Below are 17,359 nucleotides of genomic sequence, written 5' to 3' on the forward strand. Positions count from 1 at the left end.
GCATTGGCAGGATTGGTACTGTCCCCTTGGTGCCACCATACATGCACACGATGGCCAACCATGGTTATGCAGAACCAAGATTCATCACTGAACATGGTATGACGCCACTCGTCATCAGTCCACGCCTCCCGGTTACGAAACCACTTCAAACGCAGCTGTTTCTGCACTGGTGTTAACGGCAGCCTATACATGGGACGGTGAACCCCTGGACACGGTGTGGGATGTCACAGGGTGATGTAGAGAGTCCAATACCTGTCCGGATAGCAGTGTGGGTGCCCTCACGTGCCCTCTGGTTCCAACACTGGATGACTGCAACATCTGCATGCCCCACATGCCGGGCAATTGCATGATCTGACCACCCGACCGCATGCAAACCCACAATGCGACCCTATCAGACTCCAAGTGATAGTAATGCTGTCTAATGCGTCTACGAGGCATCCTCTGTGTCTGGTCACTAGATATGCCAGCTCCTTGCAAATCGAATTATTTACATACCCGTCGCTGGTCTGCACATATACTAAATTACATCCAAATCGGACCATTATTTTTGGGTGCTTAACTTTCTTTTTTCACCGAGTGTACATTGAAAAATCCCATTCATTTGTCAGGCATGGCATGGATGATGTGTTCAGCTTCTGGTCATCTTTCGTTGTACAAACAGGCTCGATATCCCCCAGTGCCCTTAATACTGCTGTTACAGCTGGTTCAGTAATTCAGCATCTGTAGCTTAATCGTTGCTACTCCTTTATTCATCAAGAACCATCCTGAAGCGATGGTGAGGTAAGATTTAAAAACATACCCTTGAAGAGTTCTGAGTATCAAAGTGCTAAATATCTTTCAGAGATTAAAATAGGCGCTTTTGCCCCTGGCAAGGGCTAAGTGGCTAACCCCTTTGCATTTTTGGCTAGCTACGGTGTTGCTTAACAGGCACTTATCCATGAAAATCAGGAAATGAATAAGCTAAAAAGAATTTGTTTTGGCCGTGATGTATCACTGCTTTATTGCTAGCTGCGTATCTAATGTCCGGTATCTTGTTTGCAGCTGTTGTGTTTTTCTAAATAAACACTAAATGTAGTGAAGAGAAAGTACAATGAACTAGAAATAATTTTACTGCTCAGTCATACCTACTAGGTCACCAACTTTGGACAGCTGGCTGTAGTGAGATTTTCAATTTGAAACAATTCTGCACACGCATGCAAGTATGTAACAGTTTTATTACTTTATAAATGGTCTGTAGGGCTCCGCCTGGGTCACGTGTGTGTGGAGTTTGCATGTTCTCCCTATGTCGTCGTGGAGTTTCCTCCGGGTACTCCGGTTTCCCCCCACAGTCCGAAGACGTGCTAGTCTAATTGGACTTGATAAATTGCCCGTAGGTGTGTGTGTGTGAGTGAATGGTGTGTCAGTGTGCCCTGCGATGGGCTGGCCCCCCATCCTGGGTTGTTCTCTGCCTCGTGCCCATTGCTTCCGGGATAGGCTCCGGACCCCCGCGACCCAGTAGGATAAGCGGTTTGGAAAATGGATGGTTGGTCTGTAGGGTTTGCAAACTACCCCATATGCCTGTGATGTAGCTAATTTTTGGGGTTATAATGGAATAATATAGATTTGCCTTAAGATTTCTTGTGTGGGCGGGATAATCTGAAAGTGTGTCACGCCAGATCTGTGGCAGTTGACAGTTCTGTATCTAGTCTGAGTGAAGTAGCCGTGATTCTGGTCTGCACTAAGTGCTCTGTAATCTCGGCTATGTTGGGCGATGGCTATCCAGAGCTGGGGCTGTACTGAGCTCAAATTGAGATGGGCATATCTTGATTCATTGTGACGGCAGCCTTGGTTCAATGCACAGACTGTCTGGGTGTCAAGATGATCAGTGAACCATCTCACAAAATGTTTCTGCAGCTCGGACAAAATTGTATCTGTACTGAGTCAAAGATCACTGCTCTTGCTCTAATTCTGTGGATCGGGACATTTTGGTTTGAAGGCCGGCCTTGTTATTTGTGTTTATTAACATCTGGTTTTGTGCTCTGGTCTCTGATGTCATGTAATATGGTCGACTGTATGAAAAGGTGTTACCTCATGGAAGGATCTAGTAGAGGAAGATGTGCAAGGTTCTGGCATCCCAGACCACGAAACATGATTCGTGGCTGTCTAGCGTGGCAAGAATCGATAGCATGGAGATTCCTGTGGCCTTTATAAATTCACTTGGTAACGGAGTGGGATTTTTGCAGGATCTCTGCTGTTTTCTGGAAGCTACCTTCTGGACAGCCGAGATGTATTGGAATAAACAGTAGGTTTTATGCCCGAGGCAGTGAGATATTATTTAAAAAAAAAAGGCATTTCCCATTAAAACGAAGTGCCTGGCAGTCTCTTCTGCCTTTTGACAGTTGTTGTGGTTTGTGTGGTGTCTGAATATTGCAGCTTCATTATTTTCTCCCTACGGAATGGGCTTATGTGACGAGTCTGACAGGAAGCTAAATAGGAGAGTTTTCCGTTGTCTTTCAATTTTGGTTCTTTTCTGCTGTGTAATCTTTCAGGTTTTTTTTTGTTTAAAAATAGGCTTTTTATAGCCGTGTTGTGTTGAAAGAGAAACCCTTAACTGTGAACACAGTCAACACTTTAATAACTGGCTTTGAAAATATAACCTAACTCTTGTGTTGGACCAGACTTTGTCGATGGGATCCATGTTGGATGTTGGAAGACTGAAGGTAGGATGAGGAAATGGAGGTGTTTTTGTTGCAAATATTTGGGATTCTGGTTTGGTGAGAAAATAGTTCTCAAAGACTTAAAGGACACGGATGACGTCGATAGGGAGAGTGGAAGGGCACCCCCCACTGGCTGAGACGTCTCTGTGCACTCAACTCAGCGGGAATGGGGGCCTGCTGACTGACCCTTTCAGTCGGCTGGTGCGGAAGGTTGGGTGAATGATCTCACAACTAACTGGCTGAACGTCCTATTGGAATGATGTCAGCCATGGACAGTCAGAAATGGACTCTGTTCATTGGGGTCATTGGGGGACGCTGTGCTTGTGATCAGAAGGTTTGAATCCCAGAATAATCTCACCATTGAACAGCTGAGCAGGGTCACTATGGAAACGGTCTGACCCGACTCTCTCAAAAAAAAGTATGTTGCTTTGGATAAAAGCATCTGGAAAAATGTGAGTCTGGTTCCTTTTTGAAAGGACATAATTCTGAAGGGAAGAAAAAACATCACATCGGGATATTTAAAAAATTTTGAGATTGCGAAATTTTAAAAGGAAAAATAGGAGATGAAATTTACCCTAAATAAACTGTAGCCAAATAGATCTTATCTATCAATAGTGTGTCAAATAAGTTGATGGTGTTGCTGTTAGTTGTGCCAGCGAACACAAAGCTTTGTTGACAAATCTCCTGCTTAAGCTCAATATCATCTCTGCGGAATACAATATATTTTCATACAGCAGAAGGCAAATGCCTTTGTTCGAGTTCTTGTCTGCTTTTCTCCGTCTCAGTCTTTTGTGTTAAAAACACACCACAGTGACTCTGAGTCAGCAGGGAAACAAAATGATGATGTTCGGCTCCAGGAGCACATGCAGATACACTGGAATAGGAGCAGCTTCAATTTTAAAGCTCAAACTGAGTTTTTGTTTTTACATATACTCTGTTATCTTGACGTTACCATTAAAATTTCAAGGCTTACGAAGTGTCGTTCCCTATGACAGTAAAAACGGTTTCAACAGAGAAAAAAACGCTCGCGTGAATTATTGTCGTAACTCAACCGACTATTCGGTCCATGCGATGATAATATTGCACCTGTCTCACTTTATCGAGAATCACCTGTGAGTGGTGTTTTGCTGCGCATGCAGAGCCTGCGTGCCGCTCACTAGCAACAGCGGCGTTCTGGGTGCAGTGGTGGCCTAATTGTTAGGGAAGCATGCTTGTGTTTGAGAGGTTGTGGGTTCAAATCCTCTAGGGTTGCCATATTTGGTAAGACAAAAAAGAGGGTGTGTTCTGGGATCTGAATGTTTAGTTAGCAATGACTGGTCAATCAGCTAGCACATCTCTAATGAATATTAATGAGTAAATACAGAGGACATATTTCGTTGTTGTGTGCTGTGGTCTGTCAACAATAACAATTGATCACTTTAAAAGCAATGTGATTATTGCACGTGTGCATATTGTGATACCGATGCTGAAGCGATATGTCGTGTTGCCCTACTTCTCATTCCTTGCAGACGTCCCTGCTTCCGGGCTTGTTGGTTTTGTATTGCTTTTTGGCATTTCTGTCGTTCCAGGCTTTTAAAGCAGATCAGTACCTGGTGACCCCCCCCAGCACCATCTTTAAGGCCTGTCCTTGGAGCATCCGGTGTGCTTCTCGAAGGGCAATCTGACCCCTCTCGCGGGAATCACTTGTGCATTGACCTGCACTTCCTGATGCTGTTGTGCTGACAGTCCCCTCCGCCTCAGGTTGAAGTAGCCCTCATCTGAGTGGGATGATGGTGGTTTCGTCCTGCAGTCCCTTGAAATGGGCAGCTAGGTGGCGCTAGTAGTTGTCAGCAAGGAGACGGAAGGAGCCAATTCTCAGTCAATGAACAGATTAGTCCATAAACTAGATGCTGGAATATTCTGGGTGTAACTGAGCATAAGCTGTTGGAATGATGGTTGGTTGGATTGAAATTGGATGCTTTATTACTCAGAACATCTTGTCAAAGCTGCTTAGTGTTTATCGTAATGGATATTTTGTTGTGGGCCGTGAGTAGTACTTGTGAGCCGTGAGAGGTACATGTGAGCCGTGAGTAGCACATGTGAGCCGTGAGTAGCACTTGTGAGCCGTGAGTAGCACATGTGAGCCGTGAGTAGAACATGTGAGCCGTGACTAGCACTTGTGAGCCGTGAGTAGCACTTGTGAGCCGTGAGTAGTACTTGTGAGCCGTGAGTAGCACTTGTGAGCCGTGAGTAGTACTTGTGAGCCGTGAGTAGCACTTGTGAGCTGTGAGTAGCACTTGTGAGCCGTGAGTAGCACTCGTGAGCCGTGAGTAGTACTCGTGAGCCGTGAGTAGTACTCGTGAGCTTGTGTTAAGTGCATTGTGGTGGATGTGGTCAAACTGCAATCTGGGACACACAGATCAAACTTTTTCAAAATGAAGACCTTTGTAAGGGTTAGACGCCTGCAGCTGATTGGAGTGGCAAAGCCGAATCGATAAATGCGTCACATGGTGTGAGATCGATATGCCCTCGGATGAGTCTCACAGGCTTTCATTTCATTCTGTACAGAGAGCATTTTAAGGGTGAATATTTTATTTGGCCCCGTGATCATGACCTGGATGGATGGATAGATGGATGAGATTTTTATTTGGCTTTTTATGAAATCGTTTCTGAGAGACGGCTCCCTGCAGCCGGTTCGCTGCCTTGTCTCTGCGTGCCTTCGCTCTGTAGAGCCATTTCCTTCCTGCCTCGGCACAGCATGGCACGGAGATTTGATGGTACTGCTGATTTTATGGAAAGGTGCTGTTTTCCTCGCCGCGGGTCGGAAGTTGGGGCTGCAAAGGCCCACTGATCGTTGCAGCGTGGCAGAGGGGGGTGGTGTGAGCGTGATGCAGGACATTACCTCACCGAGTCCCCGGCACGGTGACCTGCTGGCTGTCTGGATGCCCGCATGACGTACGGGTAGCGATGCACTGAACATGGGCAGCCACAGGCCTGCCATGGGGAAGAGGGGTGGGTGGGTGTCTGTCTCAGTAATTAGCTATCTGGGTAATTACAGGCCTTTATGGTAATTACATCAGCCTCGTCTCCGCGCTGCATGCACGGCTCGCCTGCTTCTTCTCCTGGCGCGTCGCTTCTGCGTGCTGGGGCAGCGAGAGCCGCTTGGCAGGTACGCAGTCAATCGTGTGCACCTGTGCCCCAACACACGCATGTTCCTATGAACACGCGTGTGCACACACACACCGTCTCTTTCACATTTGGGAATGAGGAATTGTTTTTCTCGTTGTATAAGACTGACAATTTCTAAACCCTTACAAAGAGGTAAGCTAACGAGAGGTAAGGAGCATGCACTGATTACAGTGTGTTGTCGCACCCACCGCACGGCAAACCACCTCAGGGATGAGTGCCTGAGTGCAGCCATGTGGCAGGTGATACCTCAGCACCACACTAGTCAAATGGACCAGTGTGACGTTTTTTTCCAGTAGTTGGAGAGCAAGAGGACAGCTAAATTAAATAGTACTTTCCATTTTTTTTTGTTGTGGGATTTGTTGTGCCCACTGATATAGGAGTGCATGCCATCTTATGCTAACATTCACACCACGTACGCATGGACAAAGGGCATCAGATGTGTGTGTGTGTGTGTGTGTGTGTGTGTGTGTGTGTGTGTGTCAGCTGGGACGTGGGGCAATCTCTACCCTACACTCTAAGACGAGATGTCTATAAAATTCTGGCTGGTTTTAGCCCATACACCGCTGAAGGCGAAGCTGAAATCCCCGTCGTGTTAAGGCGAAGCTGAAATCCCCACCGTGTTAAGGCGAAGCTGAAATCCCCGCCGTGTTAAGGAGAAGCTGAAATCCCCGCCGTGTTAAGGCGAAGCTGAAATCCCCGCCGTGTTAAGGAGAAGCTGAAATCCCCGCCGTGTTAAGGCGAAGCTGAAATCCCCACTGTGTTAAGGCGAAGCTGAAATCCCCGCCGTGTTAAGGAGAAGCTGAAATCCCTGCCGTGTTAAGGCGAAGCTGAAATCCCCGCCGTGTTAAGGCGAAGCTGAAATCCCCGCCGTGTTAAGGCGAAGCTGAAATCCCCGTCGTGTTAAGGCGAAGCTGAAATCCCCGCCGTGTTAAGGAGAAGCTGAAATCCCCGCCATGTTAAGGCGAAGCTGAAATCCCCGCCGTGTTACGGACAGCCACACTTTGGCCCCTGGGGATCACTGATTGTTGTTGTTTAAAACAATCCGCTCAATGTCAGAAGTTAATTTGAAGGTGAACTTGTGGCTTATTTGCTCAGCTTGTAGACAGACCGGCTCCACCTTCCCCCTCCTCCCTCCCAGCACAGAGGCTGATCTCGCCCTGATACCGTGTTACGTTATCGTGGCTGTTCGTGATTAAAAACGACACCTCGAGCCGGGGCGGAATGAGGTCAGTTGCCGTGATGATGTCTTGGGGTGTGTTCTGGCAGGACTGGACAGAGCCAGCCCTGGGGAAACACAACTGGTGGGGTCAAGAGGGTGGGGGCTTGTGTGACATTCAACAGGGCACAAAAATTTCTAGCCTAAATCCAGATTTTACTGAAGACAAGGGAATTTGTCACAAGAGAAGTGGAGGTCAGCTGGGAAGGTGTGTGTCTTCCGGAGTTTCCGGAGTATTGTCGGGGCAGGATGGGAAGGAATCGACGCGATACAAGGTTTAATGTGAAAAAGGAGCCGTTTCAGCAGATTTTGGAAAAAGGAACTTCTGGCCTGTCTGTTGGGGATGATATGAGCGAGGAGATTATGGACATTTTAATGGGTTTCAAAAGAGGCTAATTAATGTCTGTTTTTTGTAAGTCGTGGAAAATTAATAGCAGTCACTTAGATTGGTTATGTGTCTGTGCTGGTTGGTAGTCTGTGATCGGGTCACGGTCTGTGGTTTGTGATGCTTTTAGTACCTGGCAGTTTTACTTCCTGCCTGCCCATATTCCTGCCCCCAGGGGTGGTTATCTGCTTGCAGGCGGAGCCAGGACCTGTGGGACCTCACGATGGGCCGCTCAGCTGGAATGTGGTCACCGCTGGGTTGAGGTGACCTTCCCTTCTGGCTCTGGTTCCTCCATCAAGCCACAGAACAGGCGCTGTGTGTTTGGCAGCAGGACACCTCCCCCACTTTCACTTCCCTGTGTTTTCCTCGCTTTCCTGCTTCCCCCCCCCCCGGCCGCTATCAGGCTTCTGAGGGTGTGCAAGGCCTCTTTCTGAAGGGGGCTGGATCAGTCCCACAAGCACCGCCCCTCTCAGTCCCTGATGACTGACAGCTATGCCTTCTGCAAGCCTTTTTTTAAAAAAAAATAAATAAATAAATAAAAATTTGCTAGTAACTCGGCGGTTATGAGCTGTGAGTAGCTGTCACATGTATCAGGGAAGAGCTTTGATGACCTGCCGCGTCCTCTGTGATGTTGGCAGACTTTACATTTTCTTCAGTGTTACTGAAGTGTTAGTTACGAGGACAAGCAACATCCTGGCCGTGAGTTTTCTTATTATTCCGAGTGTCTAAGCCGCCCCTTTCGACAGCGATATAACATGGCTGTGCATTTTCCACCTCCTGGACCCCATTGTCCTAGTCGCTCATATATTGCTTTTGGACTTCGAGTGTTTTAGGTGGGGATGTGCCAAGATAACCGTGTGACGCAGGAGCTTGGCTGCTATTGGCTGGTTTATCAAAGCCCACCCCCTGCAGAGAGAGGGGCAGTGGGTGGTGGCCATGCTGGCCGGACCACGTGAAAACACGAAGTGAAGGAGGCGGAGGGGAGAAAATTACTCACAATCGAAGTGAATAATAGGAGAGGAAAGCCTTCATTTCTAAGCTCAATTTAATTATTTTGTAAGTCACGTGTGATTTTGATGTGGAAGTTGGACCGTATCGCAGGTTCCGGCTGTCTGGTGCATTATTGCTGTTTCTCTTCCTGAATAAATGCCCGCATGTGAATGTGACCTACAGCCTCGATGCTGAGTCTGGCACAGCTTTCTAAAAATGACAACCATTAGTGATGGCTTCCATCCTTGAGTGACAGCCGAGTCCTTTTCAGGGCGTCCTTTTTCACAGAAGGCTCTAACGTGGACAGACCGATCGCCCTTATCGGCACAGCTCACGCCGGCGCGAGCGGCTCCCCAGACGTGTCTTCCGAAGTCCACGATAACCTTTGCCGCCGTCCAGTTGAGTCAGAGATACTCGCTGATTCTCACTGGCGTGCCAGGATCTTCTGCAGTCCCTCTGATTTAACTGCGTGGAAGCAGGTTGGGGGCAAAGTGTGTGACAGTGCGATGCTATTTTTAATTTCCCTCCTGCCCATTATTAGCCCTCGGAGGGAAAGTTTTTTTCTAAGAATTAGTTTTATTGTGCGGAAAATGTGGAATTACTCGCCTGATGGGCTTACCGAGCGACTGACCTCATTCATTCGTAAGCAGGAGGTCAGGATCACCCACCTGGATTCCCCGGCATTGACGTGTCACCGGTCTGACTTATCAGGATCCCCAGGAAACAGTTTATAATGTGCTTAATATTGCACTGAAGACAGGGAGCGCCCGGTCTGCTGTCCTGCACCCATGGTCTACCTTTCCACACCCCCCTGCTGTGGCTGGTACCAAATCTGTTATATCTGTCACAGACCTGGACATTACAGAAGCTCCACTGCTGTGAAATCTCCGTTTGATCAAAGAAGCCACCATCTCCTCGGCCTGCAGGACACCCCTTATGGATAATCGATCGACGCAACATGGGTGTCTGTCAAGCAGCTGGCGGCTGTGAGGCCCAGGATATGTGTGCGTTGGTGCGTGTGTGTGTGTGTGTGAGCCGGAGCGGCTGTGACTAGTCTGACTTTTATGTGTGGCTGACAGATGATGTACATGTGAAAGTTTTGAGGCTCTCTGGTGACCCTCCCATGGAGCTAACCCCAAAAGAGACTGATAACAGAGAAAAATATCCTCTGGATGGGAGCTCGCTGCTGTAGCGTGTGAATGTATCCCACCCCGCCTTTCTTTCTTCCCGCTGTAGAGTAGCTCATTGACTTGTGGTTGCCATTGGCAGCGGAGGCCAAAGTGCAGTCTTAGGTGAAAGGGCACGTGGTCAGAGATGTAATTTACAATGTTGTTGACAGATCGGGAATGAGGTTCTGTATATCAGGGACGTCAGGGCCTTGACGTCTCCAGTCCTCCAGATGACGGCTGTGCCCTTCATTTCCAACGCTGCAGCTGTATACTGGTGATTCCAGTGTACCAGTTTTACTGGCTAGCTGGTGCCTCCTTATATGTCCATGACGGGATAGCGAGTTCTAGCAATACGGATTCAAGAGATCTCAGCATTCCCTCAGTATACACGTCTGGGATGTAACATTATCTCCCAGAGCCCCATGGTGCTACATTTACTAAGCAATATGCTACAGCAAACTAACATTTCTACAGTGACTAGACGATATGCTGAGTAAGATCCCAATAAAATCGATTACGATATGACATCTTGGTTAAATTAAAGATTGTTTCATGTAAATCCCTTTAGCAGCACAGATGAATAACAAAATCGGAAGCAATCTAATTTATGAGGTAATACATGTTATAGCCAGTAGGGGGCATAGTAGTTAAAATATATTTGCACCCTTATCTTCTGTTTAAAACCGTAAGGGGAAAACTTTTGTTGCAGCCAGGAGAGAAGCACTCAACCAGAATAACCTAAGTAGGCAATCATGCATAGAGCAAAAGACACCCACCCGAATAACAATGTAATGCAAAATAAATGTCATAAAGGGGTTTATTTAATCACCCCCCCCCCCAAAACAAGCCAAACACAAGGAAAAGTATGTTGGTGGGGGGCAGGGGGGGTGTATTTTACAATAGGTGGTGTCCTCACTTGCCTGGAATGAACGGCCTTCTCTTCCAGTGAATCGCTCTTTCCACTGCACTGATTTTTTCCAGTTACATGTCACTGGCTTCTTGTTTTTTGTATTCATATTAGCATAAATTCTTTTGTACATGTGTATTTTTGGGTTTCTCTCTGAAGCGTCCTGCTGCGGAAATAGCTCTTTTCAGTTTAATAATTCTGCCTCTGCTGGTGTGACTTGGTATTTTCGTTCCTTTGTGTCGGTTTCTCAACGTGTCACTTATTAACCCCTGCCCCTGCTGATGCTGATAGCAAGCACAGACTCGCGCTGTTGCAGCTGATGGTCCTTATCTGATGCTGGTCCACTTGCGCGGTCCGATGCTCTCGTGCTTTCTCACAGTATGTCTGCTGCGTGCGACTCAGACATTTGGTACTTGCACGTCCCAGAGTGCTGCGAGGTATGTTCTAGTTCAAGAATTCTCAATTTATTTTTCTCTTTCATAAAGAATGGCACCGCAAGTTATTTCCAGCCCTACTAAAAGTCTTAATTTCTTGGGTGTTCAATAGGCTTCTCAGACGGCCCGTAAAGAGCCATCATGTTTTTACTTTCGGCTGCTGTTTGCATCTGGGACACACGGTGGTTGGACGTCGGCCAGGAATGACTGTCCTTGCCTCCCGGTTTCCCCTCTAGGTACTTCGTGTTGGACCCGGAGCTGGAGCAGCTGCAGTACTTCATGAACGAGCACAGCCGGGGCCAGAAGCCCCGTGGCTCGCTCCCCCTCGCCGGCGCGTCTGTAACCCCAAGCGATGAGGCGCCACACATGTTCACCGTCTACTCAGCTAGCGGTGAGCTCTACAAGCTCCGAGGTAGGAGACGCCCTCCCTTGGCTCCTCCCTAATACCCCTGCACTTCCTTTACACCCTTCCTGTGGGGGGGGGGGGGGGCAGTGGGGAATATGTGGATTTAAAAATGAAAGCCAAGACATTACGGATTCAAAGTGAAAGAGCCTCAGAAATGCGCAAATCTGCCGGCGAATCCTAGTGAAGTGTACAGCGTGAGCAGCTTCATCATATGTACGTCATACAGTGCAAAATGGCATCTTGTCAACTTGGAATGAATGTATCTGCTGAGTGAAATAACTCAATGCTAGACGCAAGCAGGACAGAGGGCTTGATGGCAAGAATCTTAGCGCCCAGACTGCTCTGTAACAAATGTTGCAGGAATGTAACGCGACCTGCTAACGTGCTAAATGGTCCGGTAGGGGAGCATCAAAGTATAGATGGCGGTTCTGGGGAATAATAGTCGTCTGTCATCTCAGGCTCTGAGGCTTTACCTCGGCAGATACATGACCCAGTCGATGAAAATGGTCCGCAGAGAGGGTCTTGGGACCGATGTCCACAGTCAGTAGGTAGTTTGCAGTGCCTGGCCACCTGTTTGCGGGTTTGCCGGTGTTAGTAGCTTAAGAATTGACCTTCCAAGCAGTGCAGGTACTGGCCTGGCAATGAAGAGACTTATACTGCTCTCGGTGTCAGGTTGCATCTTTAAAAGCTCTATAATCACTGAGGAGCATGTGTTCCACTATGGGTTGTGTTGTAGAGCAGTTCCTTTCAGCCTTGAGTCCTTGCCTGCAGGTGCAGCATTTACTTCTGTCCGGTTGCGATGTGTTCTAGCCCAGAAATGGTCACTGTTGTTACTTGATGGGCTCCCAGATGGTGATTTCCTCCTTTGTGCCTGTAAGAGTTCCTTTTTACAGTAAGTCCTGATTCCCGAATGGTTCTGAATCCTCTGCTTTCAGACTGCATGATGCCTGGGCTGTCCAAAATGGTCCAGCGATGCCCCGACAGCCTGCAGAGAGAATTAAACATTAGTTTGTTTTCCCCTTGTCAGCACTCAATGCCACTACTGGCATTTCCCTCAGCTTGGCAGAGAGCGTCTTGACTTTGGGATAAAGAAAAGCGGTGCCCTAAGGGATGTCTGTCGATGATTCCTTAAGAGTACTGGGACAGTGCCATGAGTAACCAGTAGGGTATGAAGTGAAGAGGAGTGCGACTGAGCCAAATGGTGCATTTAGCTGGCCTACTGCAAGTTTGGCTGCTCTCTGCTTGTCTAATTACCTGCCTCAGGCAGTCAGCTGTGTGCAGCATGGTTTGAAAGGCAGTACTAATAAGACCCAATCACTGCCCTTGTTTAGTGCATGGGTCCATGGGGGTTGTCATGGAAACCCTCCTGTCTGGTACTATCTGTGAAACTAAAGTTTGTGGTTTAGTGATAAAAGCTTTCCTGTTTTTCTGCATTGAGAAGTGGGGGCTGTAGGGGGTGGGGGCTGTCAGTGCAGTCCTCTTACTGACACTGCAGAGTCAGCTTGTGAGGTGGTTGTCCAGAGTTCGCATTAAATGCAAATGCTGCATCCAGTGCTAATGAATATGGAGGAGTGCATTCCGGAAACATCCTCCAACATCGTAATGAATCGGTCTCAAGATGTGGTTGAACTTGAAAAGCATGTAAGGCTGGTCTTAGTAACGGGTATTCCGGAATATTTCATCCATCCATTTTCCAAACCGCTTATCCTACTACTGGGTCGTGGGGGGTCCAGAGCCTATCCTGGAAGCAATGGGCACGAGGCAGGGAACAACCCAGGATGGGGGGCCAGCCCATCACAGGGCACACTCACACACCATTCACTCTTACACACACTCCTATGGGCAATTTAACAAGTCCAATTAGCCTCAGCATGTTTTTGGACTGTGGGGGGAAACCGGAGTAGCTGGAGGAAACCTCACGATGACATGGGGAGAACATGCAAACCGCACACATGTGACCCAGGTGGAGACTCGAACCCGGGTCCCAGAGGTGTGAGGCAACAGTGCTAACCACTGTACCACCATGCCGCCCTCCAGAATATTCCATTTACCCCAAAGTTTCTTGGATGCACGGAATTGCTGAATCATTATAACCCTGCTGTAGCAGATTCCAAGAGTAGATTCCCCGGTTCCTAATGAATATGAACGAGAAGCAGTAGGATAGCTGGCTCCGTCACCCAGAAGGTGTCTGAAGAGCCAGCCCTTCATAATAAAAAGGGCCTGTAGTCAGCATCTAAGGCATTGTAACAGATCTGACCTTCTCCAGAAACATACTCTCATCATGTGTCTCTTGTGAAAGTGTTTCAGTTCAATGACTCAGCGTGCTGTCGGCTGCCTCTGAGTAAAAATGAAGGAACAGCTGCTGCGTCTCTGTCACCCCAGAAAAGGGACGTCCCCAATTTCTGCCTGTCGGCTTTGGCTTGGACTCGCTGGCTCTGGTTCGAAAATCCTCCTTGCCCTCTGTTCTGCCAGCTGTACAGTTTATAAAATGCCCGCATGCTTGGCCCAGCTCTGTCGATCTCCCAGTATTGTCCAATCAAGCAGGAGCAGACAGGCTGGCCCGAATCCCCGACTTGAACGGTGATTGCTCTAACTTGGTGTCTGTTAGCTTCTGTGCTAGGTAATCCGGGGACTGACGTGACAGATTGCTTAATCAATCTGCCTTGATGAGGCCTATTCCCACACAGTGGGTGTGTATAGCACATAGCCATTGCTCCGTCTGCGGCAACGGAGTCCGAGCTTCGTGGCTGTAGCTCCTGCGTGGCCGTTGACCTTGTGCTCGTAGTGAAAACGGAAGTGTTCTGTAATTCTTGGCCCTCTTAGAGAATGAAGGCTTCAAAGCAACTCCAACTCCACTCGCAGGTTATGGCGACACAAGAAGTAGGCCTTGAGCAACCAAACACTGTATTAATTAGAGATGGCGCGATATAATTTTTTTATAGCCCAGTCCCAATACTGATATTAAAATTTTGATTATCTGTCAGTAGTGATACAAATCCAATATTTGTCCCCTTCATCAACTACTAAATGAGATATTTGCACGGCCAGCATGATTTATACAAATCAACTTCTTTTGTTTTATTCAGTAACAACTTTAACAAAAATGAACAGAAATATTTCTGTTAAGTGCAAATTCTGCGATCTGTTGGCAAATTAATTAAATTTATAATATATATTTATATTATAATTTATAATAATTTAAATATAATAAGTCATAAGCCTATTCCCCAACTAATCATTTCTAGTCAAAGAGTTTCAAATACACATGAGTTTCCTGTATATAATATACAATGGAGCCAGAAAACTTCTCACCTTAGGGACATTTATTTCATGGAGGCAGATGAGGGGCATTATCATTATTACGGTAATATCTTGTATATATATATTACCCACTGGGGGGGATTTGCTGACCTGGCCTAGAGAATGGCAGTAAAATTTGGGGTGAGTTGGCAGTACTAAAACCTATTGCTGTCTAATTTTACCACCGTCGAATAGCAGAACGACAGATTTCCGTAACATTCAGCATCATTTGCGGGTGTCAGCGAGCTGCTGTCGGCTTGTGGGAGACTCCCAGAACCTCTGGGAGTGGTGGAATGTCTGAGAATACAACTCTGATTATATGCAGTTTTGTATAAATGTTCCTGTGTTCAGACAGAGAAATCCGCACTGGCCTTACATACACGGCACTCTGCGGTTTTGCCTTTTTCTTCCTTCAGCATAAAGTAGCTCTTCACATTCGTGAGGGTTATGGGTGTAAAGACCCTGCAAATGTGAAAATTCATGAATAACTGACATGGACACATCTAACCTCAACCCATAACAGTCTGCTTGTCTGAACAATAAGTCTATTTATTACCAAATTATGAACGAACAGTACTGCACTGTGTACTTTGCATGTCAAATTGCTTTGTCTGTAATTACCAAGACCTTTTTCGTATAGCACACAGACAATCTAAATTATGGCCCAGTAAGTTACTGTTGTACGCACTGGGAACGCTACGTTTTGGGCTCATTACCAGTGCAAAATTAACGGCACTGAAAAGCTTAACAGTTACTGCAGAAACGTGAGGTTGCACAAAGACAGACACGTGGCGTAGCCAAGCCAAGATTTTAAATATTAAAATTATAGTCTCCCCTTATACTAACAAATATTATGTATTACTAATATTTATATATTATATGATTTCATGTGATCCTAATCATTTTCGATATTGTTTTTGGCTTACGCGTCTCCTACGAGTGTCTGCGATCTTTCGGCAAGCTCAAAAAACATCCCCATTTAATTGTTCACGATCAAGGTCACGAATAACCAAACCCGCGAACGTCAAATCGCGAATGCGAAGTGGGCATTACTGTATTTCCACACTGCTTCATGACAGCTCCGACACGCGTGTTGCTGAACAGCTAAATCCATCACGTGTGTCACGTCTGCTTACCATATGTCGCGCTAGGGCTGCAAGGATTTTCGTGATTTTTCAAGCTAGATCTATCTCTGATGGAAAATTTGGATCGGTATCTTACTCCACCCCACCCCCCCAGATTATCTGATCCAGCATTTTTGCTGGTATCGGCCCAATACCGGTAGTGTGTATGAGATCGGTGCCATCTTCAGCATTAATTATTAGGCTCTATTTTTAGCAGAGAGCTTGTCGGTTATGATAGTGCTGTCAGTCTGCTGTATGTGGCCTTTGTCCTCGTGGCTGACATTGAGATTTGACAGCTTCACAGGGCAGCAGTGGCATGGTCACATGACAAGACAAGAACTGCCCTCCTGGGAATATGTTTGCTGCCCTTTCCTGTGTTCTGTCGGATTATTTTGTCTGCTGCCAGGCATTAACTTTTTGGCTTGTTTACGGTTTTAAAATGATTTTACTGGACACTTGCCTTGTAGAAATATGTGTCTGTACATGCCTATTTGTTGAGTTTGCTAATAGCTTCCATACTGCAGACATAGCAGAGACACCAACGAAGGAGTATGTGAGCCTGTGGACATGTGGGATTTCGTGTCGCTATTAACCTCCCCGGCAGCCCGTTCCAGTCTGGTACAGCAACAGCAGGCCGAAGCTGAAGATCTCTGCGTATTGCTGTGCTTGGGTTTCAGAGCATGCAGAAGAGCGTCAGCTTTTTGATCAAATACCGCCAGAAAGGCCGGTTTTCAGCGGAGCGAGACGGAGTGGCGACTGTCACCCAGCTGCCGGCCGCTTTTGTCTGGCTAAAAATGGCAGCAATTTCAAGGACCGGCACCATTACCTGTTCTGGGGTTGTGTGTTTTGTCTTGGCGAGCTTCATCTTTCAGGTTCACTGTAGAGCCTGTAGGTCTGCGTTTCGCTCGGAAGCCTAGAATGATCACAGGCATAATGACAGCAATTTACCACATTCCGCAAATTACAGTAGGTATGGATCGTAATGATCACAGTGGCTCTGGGTACCAGGTGCATCTAGATGAGCTCTTATTGTTTGCTAATTTGGCCGATGCTGCATCATTTATTTACTTACTGCATTGGCTGGGGACCCTTGCCTTTGTACTCTTAAGAAATGTAAGCAGCCTTAAATATTTTGGTGAAACACCTACCCGTGTTGATAAAAATCAGCAAGTCGCTTTTAATAAATGCAGCATCAATTCACTTTACAGGGCAGGTTCTGATTGTTCCATTGTTTTTTGCTGAATTTATGTTGCCTCCTACATCGCAATATGGATTCCTCTCCAATCACATACATCCTGTTTTCAGAAACATTATTATCGCGTGTGTGTTTCTGGGAAGGAGCGGTCCGTACTTGGCAGCATCTTCCCACTCCGGTTTAAGCGTCTTGCTCTTCCCTGCACCTTTTCCCGCCCTCATCGGTGTCCTTGCCACGCGTAAGGCTTCCCGGAGGCGTCGCTAAGTTCTCTCGCTTCCCCCACAGCTGCCGACGCCAAGGAGCAGCAGTTCTGGATGAGCCAGCTCCAGGCTTGCGCCCGCCGCCACTCCGACGGCAGCACCAGGGTAA

At 47.2% G+C, this 17,359-nt stretch overlaps 1 protein-coding gene across 2 annotated transcripts in view; it reads left to right on the top strand.

Annotated features, from left to right (window-relative positions):
* osbpl10b (oxysterol binding protein-like 10b) overlaps window positions 1–17,359 on the top strand; it is a 72,391-nt gene that overhangs the window by 3,982 nt on the left and 51,050 nt on the right. Inside the window, exons 1-3 of one of the 2 annotated variants that reach the window (XM_049026533.1) lie at window positions 1,160–1,199; window positions 11,202–11,377; window positions 17,276–17,355. In XM_049026533.1, the coding sequence (XP_048882490.1) occupies window positions 11,245–11,377; window positions 17,276–17,355 (213 nt within the window). In that variant the 5' untranslated portion in view covers window positions 1,160–1,199; window positions 11,202–11,244. Of the gene's footprint in view, window positions 1–1,159; window positions 1,200–11,201; window positions 11,378–17,275; window positions 17,356–17,359 lie in introns of those variants that run through there. The other variant, XM_049026532.1, reaches the window with a different exon arrangement.

The sequence above is a fragment of the Brienomyrus brachyistius genome, chromosome 9 (genome assembly GCF_023856365.1).
Source record: "Brienomyrus brachyistius isolate T26 chromosome 9, BBRACH_0.4, whole genome shotgun sequence".
NCBI lineage: Eukaryota > Metazoa > Chordata > Actinopteri > Osteoglossiformes > Mormyridae > Brienomyrus > Brienomyrus brachyistius.